The sequence below is a fragment of the Dermacentor andersoni genome, chromosome 4, assembly GCF_023375885.2.
Source record: "Dermacentor andersoni chromosome 4, qqDerAnde1_hic_scaffold, whole genome shotgun sequence".
Classification (NCBI taxonomy): Eukaryota; Metazoa; Arthropoda; class Arachnida; order Ixodida; family Ixodidae; genus Dermacentor; species Dermacentor andersoni.
This window is the reverse complement of record NC_092817.1, coordinates 60825591-60845394: the sequence shown is the minus strand read 5'-3', so window position 1 is coordinate 60845394 and position 19804 is coordinate 60825591. Positions and strand designations below refer to the sequence as shown.

The window sequence follows — 19804 nt, the reverse complement described above, 5'->3', positions numbered from 1 at the left end:
AATCTTGAGCTGGACAAATTTGACATACAAGAGTTCTGTAAAAATCCTACTTGCAAACTTGTATGTAGTGGGGTGCATTATGTTTCATCCACTTTAGAATTGCAAATTTTTTTATTGCTGAATTGTAAGCTTAATGCTTCATCAGTTTTCTAAAGTTTTGCAGTTTTCAATGATTCTTGTAAAAATGCTGCCCCGGGGAAAAAATCTGCTCCTATTGTCCATAGACTAACAAATTTAAATGTGACAAACCTGATAAAAACGGGAAATGTTTTTTCCAATCCTATGTAGTATTTAGATAGGAGCTTCCGTGGTAAAACTGCCAAAGTTTTAATCGCATGGAATGGCCACAAAGCAATGGTTTCTGTGTGGCCCCCTGTGTGGCACAAAAGTTCAAAAGGGTAGGCTTCGAAGTGGTTACAGTTAGGCTAAAAAACAGCTTATTTTTGTAAGCAAGCAGGAAGAATTCACCAGTTTAGCTGAACCATGAATGAAATACAAAGGTAAGTCACTACAGGGCAGCATGAAGGAATGGGTAATACGACTCCGCCAATATCTGGATAATTCTGTTCTTGTCACTTCAGACTGAGCAATTTAGATTTAGCGGAAATTCAATTTTGTAATCCAAAAATACTTATCACTTACCGACAAGCATCAGCAATGCCGTAGATGCTAAAAGAGGCCCCTGTGCAACAGGTGAAGTGAGCACAGTAAGACAAGGCAAAAAAAATTAAAAATCTAATTTTATTTCAAAGCGAGTACAGATGCTGCTGGAAGTGACGGCACATGTCAGCACAAACAGCACAGTTCTCGCCATTTTGCACCCACTCTGACTAGTAACACGACATGATAAAGCTGTGACCAAACCTTCGACATGCGCCTCTGAATTACACGTGTGCACAAATCGGCGAAGTGCAGCATCTTTTATTACGCAGATGAGTGTTGCAAATGGACGCCGTGCTATGGCACACAAACATACGTACACAGTCAACCAATATGAAAAGGAACAATTGATTTTGTTCTCAGTCTTTCTCTTGAGGTAAAATGAAGTGCCAGACATCTCATTTAACAGAACTTAGATTGCATCAACAAGTCACATTTGCCACAACTTGCACTTCTGCAGTACTCATTTGAATATTGACAAGATATTCCCTTTCATAGGCCTATTGTGCGCAACATCCCCCCGGTGAGATACTCCTCTGTCACTTTTCATGCTATGTGCAGATGAGCTTCGCTCGCACATATTTGATACAGTTGCATGCATAGGTCCGCACTATCTGCAGCTGTAAGCAGCTGTAAGTTGCAAGAGCCTGCAACCTTCATGCCACTCTCGTCATTCACCACTGTCAGCATGTCCACAAGCGGATATGGAACGAATTCTCCAGACTGCACCAGTTCCGAGATATTAATTTTCAAAATGTCCGACGAAATGCATTAGCAGTTAATTCTTAAAAAAAAACGCTTTTTTATGCACTGAGGCACAAAAGTAACTGGGACACCAATACATTTTGTTGGACAACTCGAAATTTAATGTCTCGAAACTGGTGCAATCCTGAGAATTAGTTCGAAGTGAATACGCCTTGCAAACTCACCGGCTACATTTCGTAGATTGAAATAGTGGCCGTAATGTTAATATTTAACACGCTAACATAGTTATGCTAATTATTTAAGTATTTTGATTTCCCATAGAAGTAATGGCCGTCTGATTGAGTAATTTAGATCAAGGATTAGGATTGTGCTATCTGCAATAAGTAATTTTCAAAAATTTGGCGCAGCTAGAGAAAAGCATTCTGTATAGCAGAAACCCTCTACAATGCTTTTATAAGACTGCACGAATAGGATGTATTAGCCAAGGAATGCATTGAGAAAACAAGCTGCTAGTGTCACAGAGGGACTAGGCTTCATCAGTGTTATGAAACAGAGAAATGTGTTGGTGAGGAATGTGTCAGTAAGGTTCTGTGGTACTCTCATGCATATGCATTTGCAGCGTCCTTATTTCATGCAAGTATTATATGGGCCTTATGACATGCTTGTACAAGATGGCTATGCTAGGGCTGTGCTTTTGCTAGGGGTGTGTGAATAGTACAAGGGTTATTATTTTTTTATTTTTTTCAAAGTCCGATCGATCGTGAAATGATAACCACGGTGAAAATCCGATGACCCTGTGCTCAGACGTGTTGCGCAGTGTCTCTAGTATGCACGTCGATTTCATGAGGCTGCAGTCGTCAATTCTGAGTGCGCAGTGAGCATGAAAACATGCCTCGGACAATAGAGTGTCCCACTAAGTATGAAGTGTGTGCGGTCATTCGATTTCTGCGTGCTGAGGGGTGTAATGAAGCCGAAATTTATAGCATGAGTAATGTGTATGGTACAACTTTCATGAGTGACAGCAAAGTGTGGCAATGGTGCAGGAACTTTGAAGCAGGACGCACAGACATTAATGATGCAGGCGGGTGGGGAAGGAAGCGAGTGTCAACTGATGATCCTGTTCAGCGAGTGGATCAGGCAATTCGAGAAAATCATTGGTTCTCAATTTCTGTGCTGAGTGATTAGTTTCCAAAAATTTCATGGTCAGCTCTCTCTACCATCGTGGATGAGAAACTCCAGTACCGCGAACTCTGGTGGGTTCCCAAGATGCTGACCGACCATCACAAGACGCAGCGAATGGGCACAGCCTTAACTTTTCTCAAGTGCTAACAGGATGAAGAATATTTTTTCAACAAAATCGTCACAAGGGACAAGACATGGGTCCGTTTCAAAACTGAAGGAACAAATGAGCAATCCAAACAGTGGGTGCATTCTGATTCTGCGAAAGCAAAGAAGTTCAAGCGAACCTTTTCAAGCAGGAAGTGCATGGCTACTGTGTTTTGGGACAGCAATGGTGTTCTCTTGGTGTTATACATGGAATGTGGCCCAACCATCACTGCAGCCTCGTACAGCATTACTCTTGAACGTTTACTAAAGGCAATTAAGAACAAGCGAAGAGGAACGTTGTCATCAGGCATTGTCCTTCTTCATGACAGTGTGCGGCTGCACCGTGCAGCTGCAACAAAGAAGCTCCTGCAGCATTTTCGATGGGAAGTGCTTGATCACCCACCGTACAGCCCGGACTTGGCTCCTTCCGATTACCATCTCTTTGCTCACATGAAATGCTGGCTAGGAGGACAGGAGTTTGACTCAGACAACGAGCTGCAGACCAGCATACAGAATTGGCCGAAAGCACAGCCAGTTGCCTTCTATGACGAGGGTATAGGATACTCGGTACCATGCTATGACGAATGTCTCAAGTGGAGCGGCGACTATGCAGAGAAGTAGCTGGAAAGTGTATCTAAATGTTCCAAATAAAGTAGTTTTGATTTTCACTATGGTTTTCATTTTGCAACTGATCGGACCCTTAAAAAAATAGCCCTGGTAATATTTCAAACTGAATTAAACATGAATTTACTCGTGCAAGAAGAGAATCAAATATACAGTACTTTTAGAATAGTTCTCAAGTAGTGAACAGCTGTTTATATAAAACAATATTCACATCCTAGTGTTAATAATGTTAGGAAGTTCCTATCATTACATTGTACATTGTGGAGTCTTGCTTATTAAAAGCAATAATAGGGCATTCGGAACAAATATGTAGTTTGCCAGCATACCCAGGACATTTTGGAGAGTGTGAATGAACATGGTTTAGCTGTTAAAGTCTGGCTTCCTGAGCAACGTCGCTTGGTCCCCTATGTAACTTCTCACGCATTACGCCTATTGTATCTGTGGGGACAATACTTATCATACTTTTACTCCTATTTTATGCTTGACTGAGCACAATTGACGATTCTGAAAAATAAAAAAGTTATTACAAAAATATCCATACTTCAGGATAGTGACTACTTAAAACAAATCGAATAGGACAATATTTCATTTGTTACTTGTAAGTTTTGAGTATTCATAGGCTCTTATTTATTGCTGCTGTGGGCAGATGCAGTGGTGAATGAATGACTAGCACGATGGCTAAAGACTTTCACATTGCTGAGGATGCAGAATTACACATACAGGACAACACTACAGTGGCACACACCATTTGACCAGTAGTCATTGAACACCGGAACCAAGGAATACTGGGCCACATAACTGTTGACCACCCTGTACAACAACGAGAATAACTGTGGCAACCCAAATAGTGTTTCAGAAATTTTGTCAATAAATGTCCAAGTTAGGCAGCACTTTTAGAAGCAAAATCTAGACGCACAGTTCAGAAAAATTGCTGAAAAAGACAAGAAAGCAATTTGTGTGCACTAAAACAACTGTGTGGCTAACAAATTGCTGTGACACAATGCTTGGGTAACACAGCACACATTGCACAATTCGGCTTTCACGCATATAGTACACATTGCATCATCCAGCTTTCATGCAGATAGAGCAGGTTGCATGATTTGGCTTCCCGCTCATGTCGGAAATATCACTTGATTCATCTGTCAAGTACACATGGTTCAGTTTTCATGTTACTCTGAGGATTCAACTTTCATGCATACTCTGACGCTGTATGTTTACAGCAAGAGCGGCTTTCACAGGAACAATTACATCAAAAACTTAACTCAAATGTGTTAAAGAGGTTCAACTCAAACCTGTACATGCAATTTCCACAACAAACTACGGTAGTAAACCACAAACACCTAAAATACACTGCTACAACAAGTCTGCAATTAGCATACTGGCTGCCTGCACAAGGTTGTTTCAGCAGCCATACAGCAGTTCTGCATCTTGGATTTGGACAGAAGTGAACTGTGCAAAGTGGAACCGGTGCACAAGATGCCTTGGACTACGCATGTCAACTCTGTGCAGGCACTCAGGCCCTCACATTCTCTCCACATACACTCTACAGGTCACATAAACAAACATGCAGGGGCAAATAAATAATGAAACGTGGAGTTCTCTGAAGTGTTCCAATGTGTCAACAAGTATTTTTATTGTTTCTACTGTTCAACCCATCTAACTAAAGGTGCTTAAAGGTGCTTGGAACCCTGTTCAGGGCACACTTTCAATCAAATATGTTTACAAAGGCGAGTCCTGTGCTAGCAACCAAAAATGGTCAGTATCTGCCTGGTGCATGCTTTGCCCTTAAAGCACTCCAGATGACTGCAGTGGCTACACACCACTGCCATGCCCCACATTGCTGGGGCAGTGGGAGATTTATCCTGAATAGATGATATGCAAAACTGTGCAAGCAGCTTTTTAAACATAACTTGAATTCATAACATGATTCTCTAGTTGTGCACTCACGCTACTTTTATGCACAAATAAGCTTGGAAGAGGCAGACAGGGATATGAGGACAGTACTTAAATAATAAAGCGTGACCAAAAACTGTTGATGATACACAGGTTTTATTGGCGCAAGGGCCAGGGATGGCGAAAGAGTGCCGAGAATACCAAAATCTATTACACCTCTTTGTATTTATAGAGTAGAAATAATTGCTTTGCGGCTTGATGTCCATGAAAAAAGTGTACACAAAGCATGAAACCCGTCTGCGAATGATACTCCCCTGTTCTCATTCCCAGCTTGTAAGTCCTCCCTTCCTTCAAGTGCAAAGTCGACAACCTTCTTAGCAGCGGCATTTCAGCCATGTGGAAAAGTCAGCGTGCAGAATTTTAAAATGCACAAGGTCTGGTGGTCGGTATAGTGTGAAGATATTAAGATGTGCCCGATTTGCACACATGAAGCCAACCCAATTTCAGCATTTGGTAGAGCATGTAACAAGACTAACTGACCACATTGTGCTTACTTCTCACTGAATTTGGGTAAAACACCATATGATGCCCTCGACAATACAAGCATCAAATTTGTATCACCTTCAATCTACTGATCGAAACACTTGAAAGGAGGTAACGAAATCTGCCAGTCATGGCTATTTACCAGGATACGAGTGGAATGAGCAAACTTATTTGAAATAGCATGAGTAGGTTGGTAAGTTAGTTGTGCATTCCCTGGGCTGCAGTGCAGAACAGAAAAGGACACAAACACGGAGGAACACGTACGGAGGCATTGCAGTGTGTGTTTCTGTGTTCTTATGTCCTCATCTGTTCATCCCAGATGACAGCTGGCAATGACCTATTATTGTTCATGCATGGCAGCCATTTCTATTAATAATCAATGACATCAATGATGAACTGCAACAATGACATCATTGACTACCAAGCTCATGAAGCTCAGCAAAGATGTCTTTAGTCCTGAAGCCAACAACACAATTACTACTGTGATGACATGTTGCACATCAATTAGATTGAACCGGGATGTTAAACCATTTCCTTGTGTAAGGTGACTGCAAGGGCCACTTAACCACTGGTGCCTTTAACATGTATGCATATATAATTCATTTCGTTGCATGACTGCAGGATAGCACCAAAACTTGCATCAAACCTTTGCTTACAACACATTTGGCAATCAGTGACATGCTTGCCAAATGTCGAACATACTAACTCGACTTTTTGCTCCGTCTCATTTATGGGCAAGGCAAGCATGATCCTGACATGACTTGAGACTTAAAATGAACAACACTGTCGTTTCATCAAGCCCTGATGCATCTCATATTGCAATAGCAATGAATGTGTGGGCGGCAACTTATAAACACACTACATCTCAGGAGTTCTATACCTCAAAGCACAGGACGTGCACGGCCCATCTCAGCAGGAAAACAAATGTATTAGAATCATTCTATTAAAGGCTGTCACAAATAAGACTACCGAAATCAGCAAATGTACAATGTACAAACATGCAGAATTCTCATAGATGGTCAATAATGTTTACGCCAATTGCTTTTTCTCTAGCCAGTCGGCCAGTCAACACATGTGATGATGTCTCGCAGTTTTCAGGCAAAACAAGAAAAGAGAAGCACTTATAATGTGACTGTTGTGGTGATCACAATCGCAATGAGAATGACTTTGTAGCTCACAAAACTTGCAGAACTACACCAGACCTATGTGACTGCACTTTGTGCAGTGCCATATGAATATTCTGTTGTTCGTGCTAGTTGCAAACAGCTCATACGATGTGGTCAGCTGTTGAAGTGGTTTACTGGTCTGAGTTCATATTCCATAAAAAAAAGAAATGGCTTTATGATTAAAGCCCCATGTAAAAACTCACAGTGTGCTGCCTCTTAAGTGAGCCCCATTAACAACAAAAATAGTTCTTTTTTTTTCTGTCAGAAGTCAAACACTACAAAGAAGAGCAATAACATGTTGCACAGTGCACCGCACCCCTATTGCTATCAATATAGGCTATCCAGGCCCAAGAACACGGCATATCACAATGGTCCCATTCTTTCATATCTTTCAGCGTAACAACCATCTTGTAACTTCCCATTAATACAGTTAACACATCAAGGATAGGCTAGCCTTACAGCGATGAACTTATTTCTAAACTGACTGCTTGGCTATGGTGCTCTTACTACTTTTTTGAGTTACCAGCACTTTTGTAGTATCATACAAATGCTAATACAACATTTGCCTCACATACCATCCATTTTCGAGTGAAACACGATGTCAATATTTGCTGACAAGCCTGTTCATGCTGCATCAGTGGAGCTACACGAAGACTACTGACGGAGCAGCTTTCAAAACTTGGACTTCTGCAGTAATGGACATGTGCTAGACAGCACCAGGAAGCAGCAATTCAGAGATTACCACACTTGCAGGACTTCTTGGCAGTAGGGGCTTGCATGGTATTTACAACTATGGTTCACTGCTAGGCAGATGCAACAGAAACACAAACAGCAATATATTGCAAAGATAAGAAACGGTTGAATAAAATGAGTCTGCACTACATTTGTTCTAGGTAGGTGACGACACATATGAAACTTGTTTGCAGCCCTGAAAGAATGAAAGGCAATTTGCAAATTCTTTTTTGTTCTTTTTTTAACTTGCAGGCTAGATATTGCTAAAAGAAAGAAAAGAACCTGTGAACTGATTCTTCTTTTTTTTTTTTTACTGACTCGTTGAAAGTGAAAATTGTTGCGAAATTGCAAGACATTACCAAGCACACTTTATCAGACTGATATTCAAATAAGGATCCCAATTCTTAATTTATCAAAATCTGTTTTCGTGAACAAAGAGCTCACTTAATTTGACAACATCTGGCATAATGTAAAATGCCAATTCAAAACTCCAAGGCAACATTATGCTGGGCTGATTTTTAGAGGTCATCCTTACCACTGATGAATGACTAGTAGCACAAAACATGCTGCACATTGTGCAGGCACACGATGAAACATTGATGTTAGACAATAGTACTAAGTAAACAACCAAGCAGGTTGCTTCCCTACTGCCAAATATGAGGAAATGAGTGAGAAGCTTGCTTCCAGTGCTACCGACGTCAGTGTTTTAGCTGCTGCAGAGGTGCCTGCATTCAGTTAGGTTTCACTACTGCTCTCTCTGAACACATGAACACAGTGCAAGACGCCAAGCCACACATTTGATGGGCATGCTTGGACGTTTCCAAGGCGTCAGGAAAGAGTGAAAGAAAGCTCAGTGTCACTGTCTCTGTGTACTACACAGCAACAAGCTGTTATGGGAGCAGAAAGCGAAGATGACGGCATGACATCAATGGTGATGGGCGGCAGGGCACCTGGAGTGGAGAAGATGACCACCTGGGAAGGAGCAGACAGCCACCTCCCAGTGACTGGGAAGAGGTCGTGTGCAGAAAGAGCGGTGGAATAGGAAGAAGCCGGTGGCAACTAGGCCCCTGTGGTCCAAGCGAAGTGGTGGCTATCACAGAAATATGGTGCCGACAGCACGGTGGCAGCTCTTGCGAAGGAGAAGGCTCCACGCCATCGGCCGGTGTCACTTAACTGGCCGATAGTGAAGCACAAGGTCTGCGCCGCTTTTCCATATAAAGTGGCGAACCGTTCGCAGATCCATAGATGGATCGAGAACCTGCACATGGGAAAATAATGACCAAATTGTTGATTTTTACGTTCCAAATATACACCATGACTGCAAAGATCACTGCATCGGAGGAGTGCATAGCAGTCGAGACCAGCCAGAGTGCTTTAATATGCTTCAAAACATGAACACACAGATGTTCTTGCATTGTTGCACCCTACCTATGATTACTGGTACTATCAGCTATCACATCAACCATGTTTAAATCCTGACTACAGGAACAATACTGAACAAAAACAGGCAACCGTGTGAGATGTGCCCACAATACTATGTCATTCCACAGCCCAAATATCAGCTCATCTGTAAGAAGTGCTCTTCCTGAAACCTACTGGTCAGAGGAGCATAATACCGTAAAAATACCATAAAGTCCCCCCCCCCCTGCCCCCCTCGTACAAGTGCCCCTCTTCCTTTTCCCACAAATCTTGCATTTCCATACACTACCAATTAACCCTTTCGCTGTGGGACCTTTCTGGCCGTGACGCACCCCCAGTGTCGGCTTGGTTTCAGGGAACGAGCATAACAGGGAATGAACATAGCAGTTTATTTCTGATTATGATTGGTATACAAATAACATAGTCAATGGAATATGCACATTTCAGTGTTCTGCAGCTGTTGTTAGTAAACATCATCATCATCATCAGCTTGACTATAACATCCGTTCAACATCCAAATCTGATGATGCGGGACTCATCTCTTCCTTGCATGAGACGCTGTCCGAGTCCAAATCCGAGCTCGGCTCGTATTCTGAATCGGAAGAGCCACCGCTCCAATGAGCAGACGAAGGTCCCGCGCGCTCAGCCATCCGAAAGTAACCGTGCACAAGGAGGATGCGCTTTCAGTCGCCCGCACAACGGAGAAAAATGGGACGTTGTGTGATCAAGAAGACAGAGGGAGATGGAAAAAGGCTAAAATAAAGTTCGAGGGGCTTCACGTTTACTGCTGCAAGCCGGAAGCGAGGGTGCGGCGAGAGAGCAAAAGCAGCAATCGAGTCATGTGTCTGTCTCTTTTCGGAGAGGCAACGCGTGCCCCTGAACTTGACGCGCCGTAGCAGACACACCAACAGAAGAAAAACAAAAACCTTCAAACCAGCGGAGATAGCAGAACAACCCTTGAACACATAACCACACGCAGCGACGCATGATCCAGCGAACACGGAGCGACCGCGCCACTCAGCAAAGAGAAAGGGGGGAGTGGCAGTCGCACCGTACTATTCAATACATGTACCAACACAGTGCGGGGCGAAAATACGAACTTGTAGAAAGATTCAACAGATGGTGTGGCCAGTCCAGGAGCGCCAGCTTTGCGCTCAGGCACGAAATTTTGAACGCTCGATAGAGAACGTACTGGTACGTCAGTGACACTGTGAGGGGGAAGCGCGAAGACGTACCAGTACGTCTGTGACAGCGAAAGGGTTAAAGGGACACTAAAGGCAAATATTAAGTCAAACTAAAGTGATAGATTAGTGCTAGAGAATCTCAAAGGTGTCAATATTATCACAAACAGTGCCTTAATAATCGAGAAACTGAGGTAAATGCAGGACATGATTAGAGACTCCCCCGGGACATTCAAGCACATGCCTGATGACGAAAGCACTCCTCACTTAAATTCTGTCACTAGTACTCAACCACTCGTTGCAAAAAATATTGTATTGTACTAAAACACGAAATAAAATGCTACTTATCCAGTTCTATATCATTTTTAGAAAAAGGAACTCACTGAAATTACCCTTGACAACGACGCGGGCGGTCGAAAGGTTTCGTTTTCGCTTGACTCTGCGCAGCCCATGCTTTCGCGTTTCACTAGCTTCGTTATCGCGTAGTGCTGCACTGGTTTTGCTGGCCCGCGAAACTCGCAATAACTGCAAGTAGCAGAGATTTCAACTTCCAGGTTATTTCCCGGGATGCCCAAACCAGTCTACGCCACTTCACAAAAAAAGCAGCTGCAGTGGCGAATCTACCGCTCTGTCTTGGCTCGATGCCGCTGTCTGTCGGGCACCGTTTTACTCACCGGCGGCAGCAACGGGTGGTGATGGCGTATACAACATCACCACTTTCTCGGTTGGGTGACGGGAGAATTGAATTTCGAAAAAGGTATTTGGACCATTTAGATGCAATTTTCTTGTAAACTAAGTCTTTTCTTGGCACGAAACAAGTGTTGTGAGGTTTCTGGAATGGTATTTAAATAGTCCACGTAGACTATTTGCCTTTAGTGTTTCTTTAAGCACCCTTCTTTTTCCTGCTGCCAGTACCCCCCTCCAAAGTTTGTTTCTGGAATTTTTGTTTTTGAATGTAGCCAGAATTTCAAGCCAATCTAAGCCAATCCAAGCCAACAGGGATACATTGTTTTCGCCGACTTTGTCCATTGTTCGACAGCGTTGAGGACAGTCACATTTTGCATGCAGTATCACTCATACACCACACAAGAAATAGAGGTCGTCCAGTGGCACAGGCTGAACAGCAAGAACATGCACGAATGTCTCGCCAATTTAAGTTGGATTGCAAGAGAAGCTGAAATTCGTGACCATGACGCACTGGGGGCTGAATGCGTTGAACACATTTTTTTTTGTTCGAAGCAAGAGGAATCCTTGGATATTTCTGACAGTGAATAAAAAGATAAAGATAGCAGGAAATCAGTATTCAGAAATAGGACTTGCTAAAACAGTGCAGATTGGATTCCATACTCTTAGTGGTCGCCATTATCTTTAGCTGCCATCTTGAATATTGATGGGGAAAAAAGGAAGCCCCCCCCCCCCCCCCCCGCCATATTTTGGTTATCTCTGGAGTAGGACGGGGGGGGGGGGAGCAGGGGGAGGGTGGCTTGCTCTGCTTTTATGGCAAGTGAATCACACCCACCTGGTCTTGGCACAACAGTTCAACCTTCTCCTCAGCAATAGAAGCTCGCTCATCGTCCGTGGCGGCGCCAGTAGTGCCGTTGGAGTCACCACTCCTGTCTTGAGTCTGTGAACTTGAGTCCGAGCCCGCTCCCATGATTTTCTCGTAGACATGCTCAATCACCTTTCGCACCTGTATCATGTCACTCGCTGACAGGCGCTCCCTGCACAATGGGCAAGAGGCCAACACACAAGACATCATCCTTCTGCTCTTGCACTGTCTCCACACATCCAATGGTGCAACAAGCAGTGAAAACAGCATGAGCATTGTAAGCATGCACGTTCTGAGGTCATGAGACTAGGGCTACTGCTGCTATAACGCTGGCGTCACACATGCGCTCCCAGTGGTCGTTCAGTGCTATCGTTGCTGTACTTATCAAGTCTGATTTGAGTATAACAATGTTCGCAGCTGTGTCAAGATGCAAAGATATAACTGTCACTGCATTGTTCCCAGAGCAAGTTACTCACTTTTTTCAGCTGTGTTGGCTTTTCATCTCCATCAGGCAGCTCGAAAAGTTCAATAAAGACAGCTTTCAATGACCATTTGAGCACATGTGCGACACAAGTTGCAACTCAGATGACAAAACGCCAAACAAAACTTGTTTACAGGCCTTATGGTTCATAACAAAAATAATGAGAGTGCAAAATAGCAAAGCATCAATTGAGTGTGCTGTGGAATATTAGCTCCCTGGCAGTATACTACCTCCTTTTTATTCTATCCTGCTTGCTATGCACTGTTGTAAGCCTCATTCATACAGCTGCTTTTTGCTTTATTCCACCACTGCCATGAGGCCAATTTCAGTTATGCGAGAGGCTTTTTTTGTGTGGTTTCTCCTCAAAACGAACCACAGGTGACAGGCCACTATGCTTCTATCACTGTGCTCTTGAGAGCACAGTCCTTTTAGAAAACAACGAATCAGAAAACTTTGTAGCATTGCCAGCTGTCACGGCAGAAACACGTCTCGATTTCTCAACCTTCAGAATGTTATATTTATAGTAGCTAATACACACAGTTATTTGCCTATGGAAACATAAGCATTGGTTACAGAAAGACAATGTTTATGTTCTTTGCTAAAGATACAAGCAGAGCAATTTGGTTTTAACTGAGCCGAGGTTCAATTGGTCAACAATTTAGCAAAATATGTGGGGCCACTACTGCACTGGCATGTCTTCACATTTTCTATTTTTCTTTTCTGCATGTTTTTTTCTGATGATGGCAATCTGATGAGGCAATTGACAGCTGCAAGAATAAGGCCCTGCTATTTTAATGCATGAGGCCACCACTTGAAAAATAACAATACTGAACTGGGCATGAACAGATGTAGCATGTGGTTTAGTGCAATATGCGCAGAACATTTTACATTTGGGCAGTCTACACAGGCACGCAAAGCTGTTTATTCTTTGCTGTTTGGTTTACTGGTGAGATACGAACGTGTGCATGAAACTGTGAAGCATGTGCAGGTGGTCATAGGGGTATTCAGCAGATGGAGTCAAGAAAAATTCGAATTTCCTTTCAGCCTAAGCATGCAGCAGGCAATGCAAAGGAGGCACACAGAGCACTTTGTATAATGTAAACAGTGTACTTCTCAGTTTCTGGCTTATAACCAAGTGGAAGAGAAATTTCTACTTTGCTATGGCTCAGCTGTTTCAAAACCTTTGAGGCTCCACACAACTGCAACACACTGCATTTTTTACATGCTGCTTGCCACTAAGTGCTGTTTAATGTTTTTGTCTCTAGCACATTGGCTGCTAAACACAGTTAACAGGAAAATTTGGGCTAGTTAGTGCATTTTGTGAGGGCTGAGACGTCATAATCGGTGCAAGAAAAGATAGACGTATAGAGGACATGCAGGATGCGATGCTTAATAAGAACTAAGGAAATAAAAGGAGAAACACATAGAAAAGAACACCAAGGACATGTAGATGAAAAAATGCACAGGGCATGATGCACTGTGTGCCACACTTTGCCTCTTGTGTGTTCTTTGTGTTGCACTCGTGACAATGTTAACAGGTGCTATGTAACCATGCATGACATTCCATGCATGGTTCTCTCTGTCCCAAAACTTATCTCTTTATGTGCGTATGTCTATTTACTCCATTTTTCATGGCAACGTCCTCCAGTTCCCATTATGGGAGGCTATGGGAACGAGGTTGGAATGCTGCCAGCCATACATGGCTCCTCCATCCCTTCCCGAAATCTAGTCAGTGGGAGCACATGTTCCACAACGCAAACTGTGTGTGCCCCTCCACACATCGCAACCACTGGCTTCTTTCTTTGCAGCCTGCTGCAAGGCCAAACATTATTGTGCCACACATGGAAACCACTACCTCCGTCTTAACTTCGCATGTACACACATGTACAGGCTGTTGCCTGCAACACGTCTATGAGTACACGAGTGTATGAATGCTTAGAAATGCTTTAGAGTGTGTCAACTCTTTCCTTACTGCAGCAGATACATTCATTTTTGAGAAGCTCTGTAGCTTAATGTTTTTTTTAAACATTATAGTTGCAGCATCTGCTGAAATATATCAAATTAATTGTTGACCAATTGTAAGAAATGGACAATAATCAACTGATGCTTATTTGTGAAATTTTGAGGTTTTGAATAGAGAACAAAACATGTCCAATTTTATCGAAGGTTGTTGCGTAACAAAAGTCTGATAATAATATCTGCCATGCCCGTAGCTTCAACTTCTTTAACCAAGAATATAACAAAATTACTATAGCAATTTTCACTGGAAAATGAAGTCAAGCATCCTGGTTCCTATGCTATGCAAAGAAGCAGGTGTACTATAAAGGTGAAGAGGAGGTGTGGATCACTAATCCATACCTGCCAACCTGCCAACGTTAAAGTTTGTAATAATTAATCCTAGGGTTACGAGCAGGGGCGAGTACTGGTAAGACACTGGTAAGACACAGCGGGGGGGGGGGGGGGGGGGGGCTGATAGAGTGTTTGTGTTTAAGCTTGCCCTAAGCATAAACTCTTGTGGTATAATGTTGCAGTTTATTAATGATGATTTGCCTTTAGACACAATACACAGGCAGCAGCCAACTTGCAGCACCAGAGGCTGGCAAGGAACACATTGTTTTAGATCAGAGTGACTTTTTTTAGCAATGCTGCTGCTGTCGATTTCATCTGCCTTAGGAACAAGGGTGTATAAACTTACTCAAATCAAGTACCCCACTAGCGTCCTTTCACCACGAGAAGACTTCCAAGGGTACAGGGTCGGAAATTGATGCGCTAAACTTTTTTTGCAAACAGAATTTATTTTTTTGTAAGACTCGACAACACTAGCAAAATTGTAGAACGAGCCCAAAGTCATACACATTACTAAAAATTCGGGAGAGTTGGCAGCTATGCTAACTGCACAGAAAATGTTTGTCGGGACTTTGATTTCACCTGCCCAAAATGCAGCTTCTGTTCATTCTGTTCTGCTTATCTTATTAAAGGCTTTTGCAATGATGATGATGACAGAGAGACTCTGACAAAAACAATTACTAAACAAAAATCAATTGATGAGATAGCATACACAGCCTTTTCCATGGTTCAATGCTTGATTGATCACCTTTTCCCTGAAAGTAACCTGGTCTAGCTTGGCATTTCTGTCTAGTTCGATAGCTTCCATTAAATAAGCCCGGTTGATTTGATAAGCACAACATATCTCAAACAACTCACACAGCCGATGTCATGCAGTAAAAGTAACACTGTTATTCTTGTTGTTTTTTTCTAAGTAAAAAGGTTTTGTTATTGTTTTGTTTCTGGGTTTTTATGTGCCAGAACCACGAGGCAAGCTGTAGTGGGGAACTCTGGATTAATTTGGACCACCTGGGATTCTTTAGGTGGGCGGTACCACGGGCATTTTTTGCATTTCTCTGCCACTGAAATGTGGCAGTGTTGGCCAGTATTTGATCCCTCGTTCTTGGGAAAACGTAAAAAAAAACGTAAAAAGTGACACTGCTATGCGAACAGCTGCAGAAGGTCTGGGTGAAATCAGCAGAGTGCCTTTGTCCTGCTGAAAGCTAGCATGAAGGGTAGCACTCGCCGTTACATCTTCTACACGTGTCCGTGATTTTGTAGTAGACAAAAGTAAACCATAGGGACACATATAAAATTGCTCTCAGTATCACTGACAAATAAAAACGAAAACAACGCTCACCTCCGAGCATGTTGCGAAGTTTGAGGCCTCGGTAATGACGCATAGCAGTCGGAGCTGAAAAACAGGTCACCTGACACAATCTGCCACGACTCTGCTTCTGCTGTCACTCAAAAATACAGTAGTTGAAGTGTAAATTTTGCTCCACACATTTTAATGCAGCGCATGCTAGAGGCCAGGTCAGACAACACTGCTGGTAGATATCTTACTTTTCAAGTCTCTGCTGAACTGCCAGCAATTAACAGATGTGACTGACGCTAGATGTGGCTTTGCTTATGGAAGAACACTGCAATGTTCAGTGTTCATTGAAAAACCATTAAACAATCTGATCACTTTTTTATGGTGCATTAAGGAAAGAGTTAACAAACCATTGATTTGATGTAAAATATGTGGTGGTCCTATCTTTTTATACAGAATGAGTAAGCACCTTGAATTATCTACTGCACCAAGCTAAAATACCTATAACAGCATTCATAATGAAAACCTCACTAGTCGCGAGTTCTTACCTGCACAAGTTCAACAAGCGTAGAGTACCATATTAGTTCACAGGTGACAAAGCATGTTACTTATTTAAAAAGCTCTAGGACAGGTTATTGTGTATGCACATTGTCATTAATGTTTTTGTTACACAGACATTGTCTGTGTTTAAATGGAAGCTGCTGCCTTGTAAAAGATTTGCTAATTAGGTGACCAAGAGATTGATGAAAGTGAAGTTAAGCATCCAGGCAGATATAAACATTGTGGCTGCTCAGAGAAAAACACAGGGGTATATATTACATTTGAAAGTAGTGTAGTCTATTCCAGAAGACATTCACAGCACTGTGAAAGCTACCGTTTACTTAGCCATACGTTCCATTATGCAGGTGTTAACCATGTCTTTCTGCAAAGTTGGTCAGGTAGAATGCCTCAAATTCATAGGCCGCACACTTGAACCAGGCTTCTCACGAGTGCTCATTTCTTTTTCTTTCTTTTTTATTTTACAATGAGCAATAAAAACGAGACTTGGGTAGAACCGAAAAAGCATTCATGCACTTGCATTGATTATTTTTCTCATTCACACTTCTGATAATGTGGTGCATACATCATCTAGTTCTGGCTATCTATATCAAGGGAAAACAACTTCAAAAGAAAATTCAAATGGGCATACTGGAAGATTAATGTGGTTGAACTTGATAATGAATGTTATAAAATGTCATGGGTATGAAAGTGTTCTTGTCCTTCGTTCATATGCACGGTATAGCATAAATAATCATAATGAAGCTTGTTTCAAGGAATGCATCCAATGTTTTGTTTGACAGAATGTAGAGTGCAGTTGGCTCCCTATTTTCATAGTGCCCTAACATAGCCTCCCTGAAAAATATGCTCAGAAGTGCGAAACCTGCTGGTGATGCCCTAGCCAAAGCATGCTCTTTGTGAATGGTTGGTTGACACGATGACAGGGAAAGTGAGGAATGCCAAGTGTAAGCTTTGAAACAAGCAGCAAGTGATGAGAGTTGCTGAGCAGAGAAACCTGAGCCCTAGCATCGAAGGCTGCACAATATGACAATAGTGCTGAAAGTCACCAGGCTGAGACAACAGGCTGATAGCATGAAAAATCCACCATCCATCACAACTGAAAGCCAAATGCGAGGAGGATGTCAAGCTTCTGTGTGTGAAAGGTTATTCAACAGAAGAAGCGAAACACATAGACATGAACACTTGGCTATGTTCGTAAAGTGTTCAGCTCTTTCATAGTGCCATTAATATATATCTCCTCAACGCAATGTTGAATTTTTTTGCTTTTTGTATTTCACTGACGGTTCTGTTTGCATTATTTGTTTGAAGGGTAACATACTACATCAAAGCAGCTTTGTTTTCATTGTCTAGTTCAATAATAATTTTTTAAAAATCTAGTGCTACTGATATTATGAGCTTTCAATTAGGATACAAATAGACTTAACAATGAAAGCTATGCAGCTTTCATTGTTACTCGCATGGTGCTACCAAAGGACACGGAAAACAATTTTTTATTTGCAAGGAAACGTACTGAAACATACAGAGCCTCATATGCTAACTGCTGTCTGCTTTCGAATAAATATATTATAAGAATGACAAAAGTTTTTAAATTAAACCTAAAGTAAATTCAATTATCGATGCATGTTGTAAATCATGTTGTATAGGTCACTAATGTGCCATTCTGCTAGGGTACAGAGCTTAAATTTATTTATAAAATTCAGAAAGAGAGGAGAAGGCATTAACTGCTCTGAGCCACAATTTAATAACTTGCAAGTGGTTAGGTGATACTACAGATAAGTTCATATTGTTGTTAAAGTGCTAAAATTCAATGAATTTGTGTTTCATTCCATTTTCACAGGAATTTTATGTATTCCAGTTTTGTATCTGGGCCTTAGACTCTGTTTCAACTCTGTGCCAATGTAGACAGTGATAAGAAAAACGGGGTTAAATATAACATTAGTGATGCAGAAATGGCATATTGGACATACATTATGGAGAAGAAGCCAGTGATGGAGCTATATCAAACAGCGAAGAATGAAATCACACTATAAAAGTTTGATAATTCGAAAGGCAGTGCTCTACTGTTCGAAGCTAGATCAGGATGTGTGAGAACGTGGTGCTGTAGAAGAAATCTTGCTGATGGCTATTATACATGGGTAGCATGTGGAAATAGCGCGCAGAAACCATGGGGCATATTTTGTCAGCATGTCATAGCTTCCATATAAAAGTCAAAAGATAAATGTGGATGTACGAATATTTACTCTCAGAGTGTCTACCAAGTTGACATTTCCAAATTCCCTCAGTTTTCCAGGTTTTCCCTGAGTGCCTTTGCAAAATTCCCTGAGTGATGAAGAACTATGTTTTATGTCAAGACGGGATGAAACCATATCGCCCGATGCCGTCACTCTCTAGTAAGCATATGAAAAAAATTTAAGAAAGACGACCCAATCCAATTCGAATACTAAGGAGTAGTGTTTATGTTATTAAAAAAGAGAATAGAAGGGGGGGGGGGGGGGGGTTAGTAAAATGCACAGCAAATAAAATGTCTTATAACAAAATTGCAAATGGAGTCGGACATTCTCAAACACGAATAAAAAGGAGATGCATACAGAAGTAAATATTTTCAAATATGAACTATTTCTATCAACTGATAGTAAGCTCAGTGGTATGAGGCCCGAACTTTGTCACAATTCAGATTCTCTCTCAACAGCTCGTAAGTCAACCTCAACTGTCCTGACATATATGTCAGGACAGTTGAAGTATACTCTCAGCCTGCGCAGAACACCTCAGTGTTGGGTTTCACTGCTTTAAAGAGCTTATTTTTGTTCAGATGAGGGACACCTGCATCTCGGCATCAGCCAACACTTTGTTTTTTGAGCTCAAGCTCCTTCAAAACGGCGGCAGCCCACTTCCTTTCCCATTCATTCCTGAATGCGTAGGTCCTTTCTGTTCCTGTCCTCCTTCCGCCGCTCGTTCGCTCCACTGACCATTTAGGGCATCTTTTTGGTCAGTTGCACAGCCCACGGCAGATTTTTCAAACTCCCTAGGGGTCCCAAAAACGTTTGAAAAATCGGCCAGTTGGAAAAAATAAATGCATGTCATTTACTGCCCTTAGGGGCTCAAACCACCACAGGCACATTCGAAAATGCTCTGAAGGCCTGTCGGTACACGTATTAGGCATATCAGTGCTCGTACTGTGACAGGCAATGCCGGATGCATGCGTGTATAATTAAAGAATACATACTGTGTCCCATGGTAATAGCTCCTTCCCATGCGTGTTATGCTTCACTGCAATACTTTTGCGTATGCTTCACCAAGTAATATTTCTGTACAAAGGCAAAGCTGACT

The 19804-nt window shown here is 42.1% G+C and overlaps 1 protein-coding gene across 4 annotated transcripts in view; it reads right to left on the bottom strand.

The window, feature by feature from the left end:
• Window positions 1-722: 722 nt before the first annotated feature.
• LOC126536186 (WD repeat-containing protein 48) overlaps window positions 723-19804 on the bottom strand; it is a 70735-nt gene continuing 51653 nt past the window's right edge. For 2 of the 4 annotated variants that reach the window (XM_055073846.2, XM_050183071.3), the window contains exons 18-20: window positions 15965-16018; window positions 11769-11970; window positions 723-8907 (exon numbers count right to left, since the gene is read on the bottom strand). In XM_055073846.2, the coding sequence (XP_054929821.1) occupies window positions 8815-8907; window positions 11769-11970; window positions 15965-16018 (349 nt within the window). In that variant the 3' untranslated portion in view covers window positions 723-8814. Of the gene's footprint in view, window positions 8908-11768; window positions 11971-15964; window positions 16019-19804 lie in introns of those variants that run through there. The other 2 variants (XM_050183072.3, XM_055073847.2) reach the window with 2 other exon arrangements.